The 20,170-nt window shown below is 36.1% G+C and overlaps 1 protein-coding gene across 1 annotated transcript in view; it reads right to left on the minus strand.

Moving 5' to 3' along the window:
- RSPH3 (radial spoke head 3) overlaps positions 1–18,879 on the minus strand; it is an 85,241-nt gene extending 66,362 nt beyond the window's left edge. Inside the window, exons 1-2 of the mRNA XM_044675744.1 lie at positions 18,635–18,879; positions 12,538–12,625 (exon numbers count right to left, since the gene is read on the minus strand). Of these exons, the coding sequence (XP_044531679.1) occupies positions 12,538–12,625; positions 18,635–18,747 (201 nt within the window). The 5' untranslated portion in view covers positions 18,748–18,879. The remainder of the gene's footprint in view (positions 1–12,537; positions 12,626–18,634) is intronic.
- Positions 18,880–20,170: the final 1,291 nt, after the last annotated feature.

The raw sequence follows: 20,170 nt of genomic DNA on the forward strand, positions 1-20,170 counted from the left end.
ATCTTCTCTTTTTCTATTTTGTTAATGTATATTTTTCAGGATATGATTTTTCCTGATTTGTTGCATCTGCATTTCAGAAATTTTGGAATGTTGTTTCATTATTTTTTCATTTTTAAAATTTTTAAAATTCTTTTTCATTTATTTTTAAATTATTTTTTATTAATTCATTAATTTTTTTCCACATAAGTATTGTTTCTACGATTCATTTCTTTGATCACATTCATTTAGGACTGTTAAATCTCCATTTAGATTTGTTTTTCATTCATGGCCCTTGAAATAATTATTTTTTATTGTGTTATGATCTGTATAGGATGTTATTTACTATTTCTGCCTTTTTACAATCTTTTGCAGTATCTCTGCACTCTAATATAGTTAATTTTTGTAAAAGTTCCTTATGGTGAAAAAAAAAAGGTATGTATTTTGCAATCCTACTGAGAAGATGCCATCAATCTTTTAGCTCTAATTTTCCTAGCAATTTGTTCCATATTTTCCTTTTTGTTTTTCTTTTATACTTATCCAGATGTCAGAAGAGAATACTGATAACTCCTATCACTATTATGTTATTATCTATGTCTTCTTGTAGTTTAGTTAATGTATTTTTTTATGAATTTGGATGCTAAGTTATTGGTAGTGTTGGGTAAAAATATTGGTTTGTTGTTTATAGTTTCTTTCAACATAATAGTTTAACTATTTTTTAAGTCCTGCTTTGTTGGGTTCACTTAATGCATAGAAATTTTTTTTTCAATCCCCTTGGCTTTACTGTGTTTCTCTGCAATCACAATGTTGCTGTTGTTATAGGCTGTGGCATTCATTTACTCCTCTTACTGTTGGTTAAGGTATTTAAGAAGCAAATTCTTTCTAAGAATTTTCAAATACCTCTTTATTGAATGTCCATCTTTTTTCATTCATGGTTAAGCTCAGATTTGTATGATAGGTCACTCAAAGCTGCAATCATTGCTCTTAAGAACATATTCCATCCCTGAGTTTTCTGATTGGTGCAGAATAGTCCTATGTAATTCTTGCCTCAGAATCTGAAAGTCTTTCCCCTGGGTACTTGGAGAATATATTTTTTCTAAAATTAATTATTGAATTTAAGCATTATGTGCCTTAAGACTTTTTTTTCTGGAGATGATCTATGCATTCTTTCAAATGGTACTGATTTTTTAGTGTTCAGATGTTCTCGGGATTTCTCTTGTATTATTTCTTGCATTATAGTGTTCAAGTTTCTTGATGTGTCTTATTATTTTGGGAGATATATAATCCTTAGTTTTTTTCTGCACTTGTTGTATTCCAGATTGGTATATTTGCTTGAATAGAGAAAATTTTCTTTTGTGTTACTGATTTTTTTTTCTTTTAGATTTTCCTTCAGTTCTGTGTATCTGCATTCCTAATTGGTTCTCTTGCTTCTTTGGTTAGACTTGCATTTGCAAATTCCAATTTTTTTATTTTGCTCATTATTTTTGCTATGCAAGCCATAAATTCTGCTTTCAAAATTCTCATTTCTCTCCTAAACCACTTAGGGTTAGTGTTTTGTTGTTCTATATCTTCAAATTCTATAGGGCCTCATCAAGTGATTTTTTCCTGTTTTATAATATTTATTGATAAAGGATTAAACTCATTTATTAAATCTGTAACAGGTCATATTTCCTTCTGCTGCTAATACCTTCCTTATTGATTTATCTGCTCAAGGTCATTTGAGTTTTCATCCTCCTGAGGTTCTTGGTAATTTCAGTGTTCTCTCCACCTTATTTTCCATTATTGTTTACTTTCTGACTCCTTCCTCTCTGATGGTGTTTTCCCTAGATTTCAGTATCTTAGGTCTCCTCTCATACTGGATAATTCAAAGCTCATTAACCTAGGTTTCTGCCCATTACTGTGGGGGGATGAGAAGTGCTTTTTTCCTTAGACTTAGTGCAGGGCTATATAGTCCTGTCTAGCTCCTTGTCCCTTTGATCCTCAGTTATCTTCCCAAACAGTTGACTGCTATCATACTTTGAGGTTAATTTCTGTCCTTTGGAGTTTGGATCTTTGAGGTTGTGAGAGGAGACTGGGGTGTGTGGTTGAGCTCTATTTCAGGCCTCGTCATATGTCCTGCCTACTCTTTTTTTTTCTCTTGCTCTCTTGTAGAGACCTTTTTTACCACAATGTGCTACCAGAATGCTACCAGAATTTCTGCTATTGGCACTTAGATATGCAGAGCACAGGATTGGATTGTGTTTTATTGCAAGTCTATAGATCCAGTCACCTTATGCAATCTTACTGTATGGTGGCTGGTAGAGAAGAAGATGATGATCGAAGTAATTGGGTTCTTAATATCTTAGACCAGTGATGGGCAAACTTTTTAAAAGGGGGCCAAAGGAAAGGAAATGCTTATCTGTTAGTCTCTTTCTAAGGCAACTCTTTTGACATTTCATTGTATTGTATCCTATTCATTGTATTCTTCAGATTAGGAATAATGTCACTTGGCCAGATAAAACATTTCAGGGGACACATCTGACCTGTGGGGCCATAGATGACTGTCTTAGATGATGGAGACACATGAAATTGCTTCATCTTTGTCTCATAATTTCTGCTTTGGATAAGTTTAAGAGGTTGTGAGAATCAGAGAAAATGTTTAATCTTCCACCTCAGTGGTCATGTAACCTAGAAGTTGCCTCTTCTTTATTTTGTATTGTCTTAGTGCTATGGCAATAGTACTTCTGTAGTCTTCCCTAGGCAAAACAGTATCTAGAGTATTGTGTGCATTTCTTGGTGCCACATTTTAAGAAGGCTTTAAGTTGGAGAACATTCGCAACTAGTTGAAGGCCTTTATGATCAGGCCACCTGGAAATTAGTAGGAGATTTAGGGATATTTAACCTGTAGAGGAGAAAACTTAAGGGGAATATGATAGCTGTCTTCAAGTATCTGAAGGGCTGGGGGGTAGCCGAGTGGCTCAGTGGATTGAGAGTCAGGCCCAGAGACAGGAGGCCCTGGATTCAAATCTGGCTCCAGATACTTCCTACCTGTGTGACCCTGGGCAAGTCACTTAACCCCCATTGCCTAGCCCTTACTGCTCTTCTGTCTTAGAACCAATACCCAGTATTGATTCTACGACAGAAGGTAAGAGTTTTTATTTTAAAAAAAAAAAAAGCATTTGAAGGGCTTGCAGGAGATGTATTAGATTTGTTCTGTTTGGCAGAATAAGGAGCAAATGGGTGGAAATTAGAGGAAGATTTAAGCCTGATATAAAGAAAAACTTCCTAAAAATTGGAGATAAAACTGGTTGTTTTGAGAGGGAGAGAATTCCCCCTCTCTAAATAATTTTTAAAAACAAACTTAATATGCATAAACAAATATGAAAGTTTTAATATACATAGAAAGACTATACATGAAACTCCTAGCTTCTATTATAAACTATTTTATCAAATGTATATTAAATTTAACACAATAGTAATAAAAGTGTCCTGTTTGTCTACATCCCTATATATGTATGTATGCATATGTATATAAAATCTCCCTCTGATTGTTGCCATCAAAATAATTTCAGCGTTGCCCATAAACAGGTCTTCATGTCTTGGTAGATCAATGAACAACAAAGTCATGATCACAAATAGCATTTTTATTTCTATCACTATTCTTCCATTTTCTCTTAGTGATTTATTTTTAAAAGCAGATTTGGAGAGGGGAGTTATATTTTTTATGTTTTTAAACTGATTACCTCAATTTAAAAAAAAACTTTCTTAGCTTTCCTAAGCATATAATCATAGCCCTCTACTTAGAAAAACATTTAGCTCCTTCTTAGCTATATAAATAAAACATGAAAATAAAATTAAGGTAATAAACACTAGCAAACATTTATAAAACTGACAAACTGTATTGGTGACAATCTTCTTTATATCTATTTTTAGTGAAATTGCCTCTCATTTTCTTTTACTGCAAATGCTTTCACTTTAGGTAATTGTTTTGTGCTCAAGAAAAAAATCTTTCTATTCCTGTACTTTTTATTTGTATTTTAGGACCAGATTGTGTTTTAGTTGGTATTAAGGCATACTGAGGAAACTTCTACCAAAGCAGAAGAAAATCTGCCCTCCAATTTTAGTGGAGATGCCTACAGCACCAAGAGGTTAAATGTCTTGTCCAGGGGCATTAAGTTATTATCAAAGATAGATTTTGAACGTAGGTTGACTCTGAGACCAGTTCTTTAGTTACTATGCCATGTTTACTTTCATTTCTTCACTTTTTGTTGCACAAACCTAAATGGATAATGTGTTATTAAAGACCTTTTCAAATGAAATAATATTTGTAAAGAGATCGAATGAGATAACATCTTGTAAAGCACTCCTAGAATAGTGCTTGGCACACAATAAGTGCTCAATAAACTTATTCTCTTTTTTCCTCTCCTTGCCTACATCTACTGGTATAATCCTAGGATTTCTATAAATAGGAATTATACAGACTATTTGCTTAATATCAAGTAACTCTCACTCTCGATAATTTGTCTTTCCTTGATCATAATAAAATTTTTAAAAGATAGAAATCTATTCTGATTGCCATTTTATTATTTTAATTTTTATATTGACAGTCATTAAGATCTGGAAGAATTCACTTATGAATTAATTTAGTCTATATGAGTTTTTATTGGATGATTTCCTTAAAATATTATCTAATTTCTTTTATGAAATTGGTCTATTTGTAGTTTTCTATTTTGTAACAAGTTGTTTTACATTTTTTGAATGATTTATGCATTTCCTTTAAAATTTTAATTTTGTCAGCATAAAAGTATTATAGTATTCTATATATAGCACTAATCTGACAGCTTTTCTTCAAAGGCAGAATTCGATACCACTGACTATTCCCCTTGTTTTAGCAGTATCTGACAGTGAAAAGAGTGGTGAATTTGGAGTCAAGAGAGACTGGGTTTAAATCCTGGTTCAGAAACTTATTGAATACCCTCCCAATTGACAAAATTCTTTTATTCTTAAACTTCTTTTCTGCTCCTTCAATCTCCTAGCACTCACTCCCTACCAATGGCAGAATCTCCAACAACCTTTCCAGTATTGGCTATACTTTCTCTCCTAAGTTGGGGGCTGGAAGGGAGTTGGAAAACATACTGCCCCCTTAGCAAGTTCTAGACTATTCCTCTATTGGGATAACTCAGTGACTTCTCCTTTTTTGAGAATCATCCTCCCTTCACCTTCCACAGGGCTAATTCACTACCAGATCCTTACTTTCTTTTGCCAGTATCCAATTCTCAACTTTTGTAATCCTGGCCCTCCCCTGCTAATATTCCATTCCTGTCTCCACAATACCTCAAAAGAAGGAGGGAAAATCATTAACCTCTTGACCATTTCTATACTGGAATCCTGAGCAATCTTTTCCTGGTCCTCCTTCTTCTATCTCTACCTGAGAATAGATCTTCTATATCTGTGTTGATGAACCTATGGCATGTGTGCCTCTCCATTGGGCCTGAGGACATTTTTCTCATCACCCTCCCCTCTGCCCAGCAGCCCAATGAGAACATTTCCTCCCTCCCTTTTCTGGAGTAAGGGGAGGGGTTCACATGCAGTGTGAGGGTTGCAGTTTGGGCACTTGGTCTCTAAAGGTTCTCTCCATCACTGCTCTATATTATCCCACTAATAATAATACAATTTAATAATGAAGGAATGAGATCCCCCCCTATATTAATTCACTTCAATGTCTTTTGCTCCTTAGATTCTTTAGCCTTTGATATTTTTTTTTTTTGCTTTCTTAAAGTGTCTTAAAGTGTGAACTTTTTTCTTCACAAAAATCAAACAAAAATTTATAATTCATGGTCTTCTCAAAGTCTAACTGCATTTTTTGTCTGTTATTTGAAAGCTCTGATATTCTTTTTTGGTTGGTTAAGTTTACAAGTTGAATCTTCACTTACCTATACATTTTGTTTTGTTTTTAAGAGATGATGAGAGTTCTTTCCTTATGTTGAATGTAAATTATTTTCTTTAATTATTTGACCATATATTTAGAGCTAAAAGCAACCTCAGAACTATTCTAGTTCAACTCTTATTTTCTGAGGCTTTTTATCAGGATATGCTCTCCTTTATAAATTTTTGTGACTGTTCTTTCTTGGTTCTTCTATCTGTCCAATTGCTCTTCAGTATCATTTATTGGATCTTCATTCATGTTATAACCACTAAATCTGGGCTTTCCTCAAGCTTCTGTTCAACACTTTCTTTTCTTTTCATATTATCTAATTTGGTGATCTTATCAGCTCCAGTGGATTAATTATTGCCTCTATATAGGTGATTCTCAGATTTATATAATCAGGATTAGTCTCTCTTTCAAGTTTGAATTACCAACTGTCAAACCAGACACTTTGCACTGAATGTCCCAAAGACATTTCAAACTCACTATTTCCAACACAGAACTCAATATCTTCCTACATCCAAACTCTCTCCCTCTATTCAACTTCCTGTTATTGTGAAGGTACCATTGTCATGGGTACTACTCTTCTTCCAGTCACTCAGGTTCACCTCAGTATTGTACTTGACTCCCCAACTATCATCTCACATATACAATCCATTGCCAAATCTTGTCTTCTCTAAATCACTTTCTTTGCAATATAATCTTTAGAGATCATCCTAGTTCTTTGTTTTTCCTTTTCCCCTTTAGGATAAGTAAGTTTCCTTTGCTTGTGACTATTCTCTCCTCAAGGCAGCTAGGTGGTACAGTAGATAGAGTGCCAGGGCTGGCGTCAAGACCCAATTTCCTGAGTTCAAGACTGGCCTCAAAAGACTTACTTATTAGCTGTATGACCCTGGGCAAATCGCTTAACCCAATTAATTTCAATTACTCATCTGTTAACATGAGCTGGAGAAGGAAATGGCAAATTACTCCAGGATCTTTGCCAAAGAAAGTCTCAAAAAGATCCCAAAGACACGAACATGACTGGAAAAATAATCGAACAATTCTCTTTCTGATATTAGTCTCTCTCATAAACACCCCCCGTTTTCCTGTTGAGTTCAATATATTTTTATACCAAACTGTTTGTGTTTATGTGTATTTGTTTTCAATTCTCCTGATATCCATTTTCCTTCTTCCTCTCTGTTTGTATATTCTTTCAAAAATGAGAAGTTCTCCTGTTGAATGAGAACCCTTTTGTCTTCCTTTCTATACTGCAGCACACACCTCTTTTCCCCTCCTTTTTCTTTCTCCTTTTACACTTAAGCACAGAACAATATACCTCTTGAACATCTGTTTTTCTTATTTAACTTCCTTAATACCTTTTTGAAGATATTCAGGTTCTAAAGAGACACTTGTTGCTTCTTCTTCCCATTAAACTATATAGTACTATATAGTATTGTCGAGCTCTTTTGTGCTGCTCAAATGGATTTACCTTTCTAGGTTTTTTTGGACTGATTTCAGGTGTTCCTACTCAGTTCTGGAATTTTCATCAGAATTGCTTTAAAATCCTATATCCCAGGGGTTGGCAACCCTTCTGGCCGTGAGAGCCATAAACACCACATTTTTTAAAATGTAATTTCGTGAGAACTGTACAGTGCTCAGTGTGCGCAACTTTTAACAGCGCCTGAAAAAAAATTGACTTTATGGCTCCTGCAGAAAGAGCCAGATATGGCTCGAGAGCCATATGTTGCCGACCCCTGCTATATCCCATTAAAAATTACACAATAGTCTATTTCAGCTTCCTGCCTTAAGTCACTCACTACTCCAAATGACCTGCCATACCTGCTGCCAATGTGACTGTCTTAATGTGTAGGTCTGAACACATCTTCCCACTTTGCCCCTCAACTGCATCACCTCCAGTGCTCTAAGATTTGGCATTTTAAAACTCTTTACATCCTGGCCCTTTCTGATCTTTCTAGTGTTTTTGTTTGTTTGTTTCTTTCAAAACCCTTACCTTTTGTCTTAGAATCAACACTGTGTGCTGGTTCCAAGGCAGAAGAGTGGTAAGGGCGAGGCAATGGGGGTTAAGTGACTTGCTCAGGGTCACACAGCTAGGAAGTGTCTGAGGCCAGATTTGAACCTCCCATCTCTAGGCCTGGATTTCAATCCACTGAGCTACCCCATAGTTTCTTTAAACTTTTGCCACCTTTTCCCATCCCCTTGCATACAAATGCTTTACAATTAAGTGACACTGACCTATTTGTTCCTTATTCAGGATACCCCATCTCTTGTCTCTGTACCTCATGCCTGGAATGTTTTTCCTCCTTACTTACATCTCTTACTTTCCATGGCTTCCTTCTAGTCTCAGTTCAAGTCCTGCCTTCTTCAGAAGGACTTTCCCTGGTTATTCAACTGTTAATATTTTCATCTCTGAAATCACCTTTCATCTATTCTCTTCTTACCTATATATAATATGCACCTAATTACTCTCCCATTAAAATGTGAGCTTCCTCAATTCTGACTTATGAGAAAGAATGCTATCCACATTTAGAGGAAAAAACATTAAAAATCCTGAAGAAAACATGATTTACCACCTGTTTATATGGGTATATTATTTGAGGCTTTGGTTTTAAAAGATTATTCTATTACAAAAATGAATAATATAGAAAAATACTTATTGATTTTGGGATAACAAAAAGATGAGCTTCTTGCAGGCAGGGACTGTTTCTCCCTTTCTTTGTCAACCTAGAGGTCAGTACATAGTAAAGCACTTTAATAAATGTTTGTGGACTGACTGAAAATGGGGAGAATAATAATTTTACTAGAGTTTTTGTTAGGAAAGCACTGTAACACTTAATGAAAATAAATACAAGTGAGTTATTTTTATTTTGCTCCAAACCTAACATTTTATTTTGTTTTAAATCTCTGTGTGCTATATATATTTATTTTACAACATAGTTACAGGTGTCTGTATCTTTATTCTACTGCAAGGCAGAATGTAAGCTCCCTGAGAACAAAAACTAAGCCTTATCTAAATTCTGAATTTTCTCTAATACTTAAATAGTAATGTGTCAGCAAACTTTTTAAATTTACCTGAAATGATAATCTCCTAGTTTGCCTTCATTTATGCATATACCTTCTTTGTTTTCTTCAGTTTTTTTCTTTCTCACACTCCTTAAAAGGTGTTTCCCTCTAACCAGTTTTTGCCCTTGATTCTTTTTTTCTTTCTTTACTCTCTCTTTTGCAAATTTCATTACTTCCAATGACCTCAATTATCACATATATGAAGATAACTTAAAACTTTAGTATTTTAAATTTCAATCTTTCCCTGGAGATCTAGGACTTTTTTGCAAACTATTTGCACCTATTTGATTTTTCCATTTGGTTGTCCTTCAGGTACCTCAAACTCAGCAGTTTAAAACTGTATCTTTCCCTTAAACTTACTTCTTCCTCTAACTTTTTTTTATTACTGCAGCTGGTACTACTACCAGATTCCCAAGCACCCAGGCTGGAAACACTGGCATCATACCTTGGCATTTGATACCATGTCAGATTTAAGATAATATGTTGACAAGAATTGTATAGGTTAGGCATGTATGGATAGGCTGTAATTTGCAAAGCCAGGGGGAATATCAATATTAATGAGAACAGAGATCCAAGTATATATTAAGTATATATGGGTAGTGTATTGATGGCCACTGTGCTTGATTGCTTCACTATTTGTCAAATAGTAACTAGTTTAAGATGACAAAGTGGGAAATAACGGACAGAATTTAAAACTAAATTGTAATAAAAGAAAAAAATGGGTGATTTTACTTTAAGGTCAATCTCTGTACTAGAAAGAACAATGCTTTTTAGTATTGTTATAAGAATCTGTAATTATTATGATCATTGGATTTTGTAAATTATATTTTTATTATCACCATTAGAAATGAAACAATTCATTCCCCTGTTAAAAAAGTTAAAGTGATCAAAAAAACATGATTTGATGACAGGTTAGATCTTAAAAAGAATGATTAAAAAAAGAATTCAAAATTGTATCATGTGAGGCCTGGATGAAGAAATGGAGGATTTTGTGCCCCAGGGTATAGAGGGCCAGCTCTATATGGTAAGGGTTCTGAGTGGCGTTTTACCGAGTCGGATTGTTAAGACAGGAAAAAGAAACTGAGAAAAGCCGAACTAGTGGTTAGCCCATGCTGATCCAAACGCTATGGGATTTGGACTTTATTTTATACTAGTTTCAAACAAAGAACACAAAGAGAGAGTCACAGCTGTGAAGGGGTTACAAATCATACACAACCCATTAAAGTCTAAAAAATAGAGATATGGGTGCAAGGACAAGGGCCAAATTCCAACCACCAATTAGTAGGGGTTAATTCTGGGAGCAGAAATAAATTTCATGGAGATGTTTACCAATTGCGTTCTGCCTTGATTTACAGATCTGTCCCTGGTCAGATAGTCTGGACTAAATTGTCTGGCTCCAGTCTTTATCTAAGTAATATATTTTTTAGGGTTCAGGCTTCTTAATTATCAAGGAGAGAAATTGTCAAGGAGAGAAATTGTTAACTCAGTAGCTTCTGGTCTGGTTATGGACTCAAAGCTTTCCAATAAGAATATTGAGAAAATGTGGGGATCTAAAAATGAGTCAAAAGAGGAGCCTTAGATTTTTACCTTAGATGGTCCATTCTATCTGCATCTGACATGCAGTGCAGAAAAATCATACACACAGTTTTACTTGCCGATGATTTTGTAATGGGATCCAGATAAAACATCGATTACAGACTCTGTTTCTCTAAATGACTCCTAATAGCCTCTTGGAGGGGTCAAGTTGTTTTTGGATTAACCTACCTGCTGGTACCAGAGCTTTTCAGGGCTCAGGTGACCAGGACCAAACACAAAGACTGCCTCAGCCTGGATTGGTCACGTAGGGAATACGGATAACAGGCCCTAAATTTGACCCTGTTTCTCCAATGGCTCTCTACATCCAATGGCTCTCAACACCAGGGATCATCTGGCCTTGTACCATTTATATTTTTAACAGTGACGTGGAAAAGGGCATAAATCTTATAGTTATCAAATTTTACAGATGATACAAATGTAGAAAAAAAGAGGTTAACATGTTGAATGATAAAAGTTCTTGACAAACTAGAATACTGAACTGAATCTAATAAGATGAAATTTAAGATAGGGTTAGGGACAAAATCTGTGATTTTATTGATATAGAGAACTCCTGTTTGAGGAAGTTCACTCTACCAATGGAAACTGGTCCCCTTTTCTGCAATAAATAGTCTTTAAGAGAATTTCCTAAAGTAGTAAGGGTTTAAGGAACATGCCTATGGTTAAAAAGACATATGTAGGAAGCAGGATTCAAAATCCTGCTCTGAAATTCAACAGGGACAAATGTAGTTTTATAGTAGGTTTCAAAAAGTCAATGAGACAAAATACAGTATAGGGGAGGTGTGATAAGATAGCAGTTCACTGGAAAAAAGATCTGAGGATTTTGGTAGAGTGTAAAATCAATGAGTCAACAGTGTCATATTCATATGGCAGTCAAAAATGCTAATATAATCTTAAACTGCATTAAGAGAGGTATAGTACCTAGGACTGGGAGTTGACAGTTCCACTGTATTTTGCCCTGGTCAGACCACATTTGGAGTACTGGGTTCAGTTCTGGGTGACACATGTTATGTAGGAGATTGATAAGCTGGGGAACATTCAGAAAAGTGTGACCAGGAAGGTGAAGGGCCATGCCAACGGAAGATCTGTTGAAGGAAATGAAAGATGCTTAACTTAGAGATGATTTATGATCACAGAGCTGGAAAGGACCTTATAGGTCGAGTCCAACAGTCTCATTTTATTGATGAGGAAATTGAGGCCCAGTGTGATTAAGGAAATTGCTCAGGGTCACATAGCTAATAAATATCTGAGGTGAGATTCAAACCCAGGTTTCTCCTGACTCCAAATCCAGCACCCTATTTAACATGCTGTCATGACAGCTGGTTTCAAGTATGTGAAGGGCCATCTCATAGAAGAATTTAGTTTGGTCATTGAGGATAGAATTAAGATAATATAGGGGAAATTAGAGAGGAAGATTTAGGTTTGATGTAAGTGAAAACTTCCTAACAATTAAAGCTGTTCAAAGTGGAATAGGCTATGTTGGAAGGTAGTTGGCTCCCTTCAGTCTCTCAAGGGAAGAAGGAATGAGTACTTGCTGAATATAATGTTAAAGGGATACTGATCAGGTAAGTATTGGACTAGATACTCTCTATAGTCCCTTCCAACTCTGAAATGCTGTGGTTTCATGATATACAGATATAGTTCCTTACTTTCCTTAGGGTTTATGATAAAAAATTAGTAACAAAAAATAAATGCAATAAAAAGACAAATTTTCACTAACATTTGGGGTAGGGGGTGGATACCTATGTCAAGTAATTCCTCAATGCAAAGGTCTGACAGGGGAACTATATCTATTTCAGAAGATGTCACAGTATTTGAAATTTATTTTTAGCAGTTATAAATATAAAATGGTCATAAGTGGTCAATTTATATACTTCTATTTCTTGAATGGTTGGCAAATGTTTAATTTGTCATGGCATAAAATAATCAATACTGTTAAATATTGACTTATTTTCAAATTACATTAAGGTTAGATAATTCAAAATGCAAACTGCACTTACCGGTGGATAGGAATGTAGAGCATAAGTGTTGCCTCGTATAACCCTTCTGTCATACATAATGTTTCCATAGTGAATAGGTTCTTCATCTCTAGAAAATATAGAAATTAAAACGGTCACTAATTATTAACTCTGGTTTTTGTACAGCTGAATTAAGTGTTGATAGCATTTATCTCAGGATGAATATTTTAAAAGAATACTTTTCTTATTGTATGGTTCATGTGAAAACTGGCCCATTTAACTACAGTTTGCTAGACAGTGGTGCTAAATTCATTCATTCAAGGATCTGAAAAAATAAAAGAACCACTTTTATGTTTAGTAAACAAATTAGCCAAGTAATCTTAATGTTACAGTTGGATGTCTTAAGTTTTTAAAAATGAATCTGATAATCTACTATCAACTCAGTCTATTAATTGTGGATTAAAATTTAATTTTTTAAAAAATCTGTTAAATCACTAAAGTTCTACTCCGATATCACTGATACATGAAGTTAACCCTTTAAGCCTTTTCAAGGCAGAATAAAATATCTAGTAGGTCTAGATAAGTTGAAAAGACTTTTAAGGATGGGCCCAGTGACATAATGCCTATCTTGCATTTAAAAATATCTTCATTATGTATATGTACAAGAAAGCACTGTGCAAGATGCTACAGAATCAAAAAGAAAATAATTTAAGCAAATCTTGCCTCTATGGCACTTAGTCTACAAATGGGATACTCACAAGATGTACACAGATAAATACATGATTACAAGTCCTAAGTGCTGAAAGGCCATTACTAAACAATTAACCACCAAATAATCATTTTTTTTTTGTAACAGCAATTCTTGAAGCAGATAAAAATATGACATCCATCAGTCCTTTACAACTCTTTCTGCTTCTGATGTGGCAATAGCCGAGTCAGAATGTTATGGATCCACAATCTTAAGATTATCTACCTACACTGATTTAACTGTTAAATTACCTTTACAGTCTTCTTACCTTGACACTTTTCCCTCTCTCCCTGCTTACTCAAATCCAAGGTTGGTACATTCTATCTCCACAAATCTATTGTTTGCCTTTATCCACTTTCTCTCTACTCTTAGAGCCATCACTTATACCTGGGTTCAAGTCAAGTCATTATTCCCTCTTACTTGCAATAGACTCCTAAAGGCCTTCCTGTTCTTAGAATTTTATTCCTTTACAATGCATATCCTTCATATAGCTACCAAAATAATCTTTCTAACACACATAGATCTGACCAGATCATTCTCTTGTTGAAAGACATTTCAAACTGGCAATAGGATAAGATAGGAATATCTTTCAACCTGGCAATTATGGTCCTTCAGAGTCTAATTCAAACTTACCTTATCAATTTTATTTAACATTGCTTCCTTTTCATGTACTCTTTATTTTGGCCAAACTGAATAGAGCACTGGGTCTACAGTCAGGAAGATCTGAGTTCAAATATGGCTTTAAGACACTGTGTAACCTTGGGCAAGTCACTTATCCTCTCTATTTGCCTCAGTGTCCTCAAACTTTAAAATGAAGATCATAATAGCATCTCTCAGCACCTTCTCTCAGGGTTATTGTGAGGACCAAATGAAATAGTATTTGTAAGAAGCTTAGCACAGTGCCTGGCATATAGTAAGTGCTTAATAAATGCTGGTTCCCTGTCCCCTTCTCCAAAGCTGATGAGCTACCATCTTTTATCTTTGCATAAGCATAAGCCTATGCTTGGGATATACTCCCTTTCCTTCCTTCAGGGTTCAGTTCAGCTGTCTTGTTCACTCTGATCTTCCCAGGATTAGTATTTGTCCTGCCTTAACAAAGTGCCAGGGCTGGAAGCTGGAAGATTCATTTCCTTGTTTCAAATTTGGCCTCAGACACTTATTAGCTGTATCACCCAAGTCACATAACCCTGATTGCCTCAGTTTCCTCATCTGTAAACATTACCTCGGCAAGAGACACAAATAATATTTAGTCTTTGTCTTCTCTCCTATGTCTTATTTTTCAGTCAACCTTTTAAAATTTTCTAGTGGTTCCTTATTACCTCTAGGATCCAAGGTAAAATCTTTGGTTTGCCACTTATAACCAATCTGTCCCACCCTACCCCTTTCCCAGGCTTCTTATTCCTTCCCTCCCTCTCCCTTTCACATATTTTGATCCAGTGACACTGGAAGATCTAACATAAGTTCAATTTGACAGAAGAATGGAGGTTGGAGTGGGGAGAAACTTGAGTCAGCAGTCTATTGCCAACAGTCCTGGCACAGAGGGATGAAAGCCTGCACTGGGGCAGCATAAGATGGGAGAAAGAAGTATACATGAGAGATGTAACCAAGTTGGAATTGACAGGATTGGCAATGAATTAGATATTGGAGGTGAAGAAAGAATCTGAGAGAGATTGAGAAGTCAAGGATCACACACAGGTTTAAGATCCCTTGTCTTAAGAATGTTTTTTCAGGGCCAAAATACTGAATTCTAGTGTACTCGGCAGCTTTGGTATCATCAATGGGCTGTGAAGTGAGGTTAGTTTAGATTACCTTTAAAGTTCTTTTCAGTTCAAAATCTAAATTCCAAAGATTTCCTGATGTTTATTTCAAAGAGTAGAAAAACAGTAGGCAAATAAACTGCCCCACCCATTTTAAGAAAAACTAGATATATTTAATATTTATAAGAACAGATTACCTAGAGAGTGACTATTAATGTCACAAAATGTTTTTTTTACTTAAGATTTAGTTTTTCTAAAACATTAACAACTCTCGAAACGAGCTAATTCCAGAAATTCCAATTTGCTTTTTAAATACTTAGATTTTTGATCAGTACTTCAATTGTGTCTAAAGCCAAGCTTTTCTCCATAAACCTACATTCTTTTCTGACTTCACTACTTTTGCCTCGTTGTTTCACCCATTCCAATTCATCCTCCATTCAGTTGTCAAACTGATCTTCCTAAAATGTAGGTCTGACCATAAAAGCCTCTTATTCAATTAATTCCCTATTACTTCCAGGACTGAACATAAAATCTTCTCTTAGTCATTCATAATTAACCTGCTCCAATTCATTTCCAGTCTTCTTACACCATACTCCTCTCCATATACTTTTTGAACCAGAACACTGATCTCCTTTGCTATTCCTCCAACAACACACTTCACCTTTCCACTCTTGGTATTGTCACTGGCTGTTACTTTCATTCACAGGCTATCCCCTCTTTCTTGAAATCCCTCCTCAATTGTTTCTTGGCTTCCCAGGTCTCTTAAAGTCTCAGCTGAAGTCCCACTTTCTGTAAGAAGTCTTTTTCCATTCCCCTTATGGCAAGAACCTTCTCTCTGTTGATGATTTCCATATATTTTGTTTGTATACAATTGTTTGCATAGTCTCTCTTGTTAGACAGTGAGCTGTTTAAGAATAATCAATTATTCTTTCCCTCAGTTTCTCATTGGTAAAAATGTGTGGGAAAAGGGAAATGGCAAATCATTTCAGTATCATTGGGAAGAATCAGATACAAATGAAATGACTAAACAACAACATTTGTTAATTAAGCACATACTATTTGCCAGGCCACAGTTATAAATGTTAAGGAAATTAAAAGAGGCAAATGACAGTCCTTGCCCACAAAGAGCTTACTATCTAAGGTGGGAAATTATAAGCAAATATATGTAAAACAAGCTATAAAAAGGATGAAGTAGGAAATAAATAAAAGAAGGAAGGTACTGGAAAAGAGGGGTTGGGGTAGCTTCCCATAGAAGATTTTAGTTGGAACTTAAAGGAAACTACAAAGGTCAGTAGTGGAGTAGGGAAGGCATAGAGAATAACCAAAGAGAATGTCTGGTGCCCAGAGATGGCAAGTCTTTGGTGTGGAACAGCCAGAAGGCCCGTGTAACTGGATGGAAAATTATGTGATTGGGAGTATAATGCAAGAAGACTGGAAAGGTAGAAGGGGGCTGGGGTATACACAGTGCACTCAATAAATGATAGTTGACTGATATTCACGTCTACTTACATGAGTATACATAAACTAAGTTTCCCCTATTGATTGTAAACTCCTTGAGATAAGAGATTGTTTTTTATTTTTGTCTTTGTTATCTCCAGACTCCAGTACAGAGTCTGACATACATCTAGAAGGGTCTTAATTGCTACCAGGCATTAAGTATCTCTCTTAATTCAGCAGCATAACTAACTTTAGTTTTGATTGCCCTTTACATATTCCAAGTTTTTGCCAAATTTAACAATGCTGTAAATTTCCTCATTCCTGTCCTGCCTTGTCCTATCTCTTTGGTTCACACCAGATTTCACATCTGGGATAGGCTTACCATCCCCTCAATTTGTCTGCTAATTCTCCTCTGTCCTTTCATGGTCCAACTCAGTTACTACTACCTCCTTCAAGATGCTTACTACATAATACCCTGGGGAAAATGAATCTCCTCAAATTTGTGCCCTCACCTCATGCTCTTTGGTATTATAAAAATTTGTATACATGTTGTTTCTCCTCCATTAGGTTTTTGAAAGCAAGCAACATCTGTAACATATCTTACAGGGAATGGACCTATGATTTCACAAATATAGGAAACTTTACAGTTGCAGGTCATCACTTTTTCCTGTAATTTAAAGTCTTAAAGCAAGAGTTCTTAATCTGAGAAAGAGTTCTTAATCTGAGGTCTGTGACTTTCTTTTTAAAATTTTTTTTGATAACCAAATTTCAACATGTTTGGTTTCTTTGGTAATCCTGTCTTTTACCTTTTGCATTAAAAACCTCTAAGATTTAAGAGTTGTCAAAGAATACAAAGAGATTAAATGACTTGCCCAGGATCACACAATTAATAAATGACAGACTGGACTTGAAAGGAGTTTGTTCTCTTTTTTAGTCACAAACCCAGGGTTTTATACCAGATGCCATGCTTCAATAAATACTGGGCAATTTAATCTGCAATTCAGTGGCATTAGTTTCCTTATAGTTCCCTCACTTTTTGCATTTCAACAGCTATCTCCCCAGCCTGGATTCTGTCCTTCCTCTGGGCTTCCTTTGAGTCCCAAGTAAAGTTTCATTTTCTATAAATAAGCCTTTCCCAATCCTACTTAATCATAGTGCCTTCCCTCTGAAATGATCCCTGGGTTATTCCACACACATATTGTTTGTACATAGTTGTTTGCATGTTGTATTTCTTTTCTTTTCTTTTTTTTTTTTTTGTTAATATATATTTTTTAAACCCTTAACTTCTGTGTATTGGCTCATAGGTAGAAGAGTGGTAAGGGTGGGCAATGGGTGTCAAGTGACTTGCCCAGGGTCACACAGCTGGGAAGTGTCTGAGGCCAGATTTGAACCTAGGACCTCCTCCCGTCTCTAGGCCTGACTCTCAATCCAGAGCTACCCAGCTGCCCCCCATGCTGTATTTCTCATCAAAGTTTTAAGTCCCTGAGAACAGGAAATCTTTTGCCTTAAGTCTGTGTGTATACATATATATCTTTTCTCTTAAGTGTGTGTGTGTGTGTGTGTGTGTATACACACACATAAGGCAAAAGATTTCCTGTATATATGGGGGGGGGGGAGCGGGAGGGAGGAGGGAGAGAGGGAGAAGAGTGTGAGAGAGAGAGAGAGAGAGAGAGAGAGAGAGAGAGAGAGAGAGAGAGAGAGAGAGAGAGAGAGAGAGACATTGAGAGTTAGTTTGTTCAAAGTTGTTTGCATGTTGTCTCTTTGTCAGACAAGGATGTATTTTGCCAGAGTCCCTGACAGCCCAGTATTGGGCACACACAGTAGGCACTTAACAATTGCTGGTTTAGTGGTAGCTAGATGGCTCAGTGATGTATGTCGGGGGAAGGGGATCCTCGGTTCAATTTTGGACCCAGATACTTCCTAGCTGGGTCACCCTGAGCAAGTCACTTCACCATTATTGCCCAGTCCTTAGAACCAATACTTACTTTCTAAGTACTAAGACGCTAATAGTCTAAGACAGAGTTAAAATAATAATGATGATGATAATTTCTTGTTGATTTATATTCCCTGTGACCCGCCGGGGCCAGATGCTTCCTAAGGGTTCTGGAGTAAGCACGTGGAGGGGGAGTGGACAGAGGAGCTGGAGGGGAGCCTGTGCTAGGGATTGGGAGGGGAGGCGAGGAGCCAGGTTACTCACGCCCCGAAGCACTCCCGGTAGCGGCGGCGCTGGCAGTTCAGGGCTCGGGGCCGGCTGGAGAAGGTGTAGGTGCCAGTGGGTCTGGGACTGGAGTCGGCCACCGTGGAGGTCATCGTGGAGGAGTAGACCACCGACCGGTCGGCAGGCTAGGCTGGGAAGCAGTGGAAGGCTGTAAAGTTGAGCGGCCCCGCGAGTTACAACTGGTGCCTCGAACAGAAGCTCAGTGGCCACAAAAAATAGGCTGAGCGGTGCGGGAGGCGGACCGGGAAGGTGGTCGGGGCTCCACTCCACTCCAGTGACCCAGGGTTTGCCGCACAATGCTTGCTCATAGCGACCTGCATAGTTGCTCGGCAACGGAGAGTTCTGGCTTTCCCTGGCAGCGTCTCCAAGGTAAGCAATCCAGGGAGCCAAGGGAGAGGGGCGGGCTTACGCGTCACTTCCGGGCTATTTAGCCAATCTTGTTTGTCTTTACTCTAGCGCTTCCTTTGAGCCCTGCGCAGGCGGAATAAGCAGAGACCTCGTTCTAATACTACCTGGGCCACGCGCTTGTGGGCCTACTTCCCTAACGTGTTGTCTACTTATAGGTTCTCCTGCCCTCAAAGAACCTGCATGGGGCAACTACTATTTAAATTCTCCATTTTCCTCCAAACTCTCCACAGTCCCCAGTGCTAGATTAATTTCTTGAGAATGGGCCTTTTCATTTTTACCTTTTTATTTCCATGCATGTTCTTTGAATTTACATTTCAACCAAAATTTCTTAAATTCCCCCATTTTCAAGGTACATAGGGAAATTTAATAAATATTATATATATTTAATATTTAATAAACATTAGATATATATCTAATATTCAATAAATATTAAACATATGTCCAATATAATAAATATTAAATATATATTTAACATTTAATAAATATTAAATATATATTTAACATTTAATAAATACTAAATATATTTAAGATATTTAATAAATATCCTAAATATATATTTAATATTTATTTAATTTAAATATTAAATATATATTTAGGATATTTAATAAATATGTAGGGGAACTTAATAAATATTATAAATAAAACATTTAATAGATAGTTGAATTAGAAAATGAATTTCTAGGAACTTGGAGAGAGCCTTCAATTTAACTAACATTTATTAAACTCTCCTTGAAAGAGGCACCTTGAACTTTGAAGAATAATGATTGTTGGTTGAATCAAAGGCCCTCTCCATGATCCTATGAGTTCATTTTTTTGGACATTATTGGATATAGATGGAATTTTTGATAGTAATGTCCTCTTGGCTACTGGGTTTAGCAATAAGCTGAGGAAACAAGACTAGTGATATAGATAATACATTATTTCTTTACATTTTGATGAAATTATTTGTAGAAATATGAATATAGAAAAATTATGTACTTAGAATTTATCAAAATCACTATGAATTATAATCATTCTACCTATTATTTAAATAGTACAGTACCTGGCACATGGCAAGTTCTTTTTTTTTTTTTTTTAAACCCTAACCTTTTCTCTTATCAGTTCTAA

This window comes from Gracilinanus agilis, chromosome 4, assembly GCF_016433145.1.
Source record: "Gracilinanus agilis isolate LMUSP501 chromosome 4, AgileGrace, whole genome shotgun sequence".
Classification (NCBI taxonomy): domain Eukaryota; kingdom Metazoa; phylum Chordata; class Mammalia; order Didelphimorphia; family Didelphidae; genus Gracilinanus; species Gracilinanus agilis.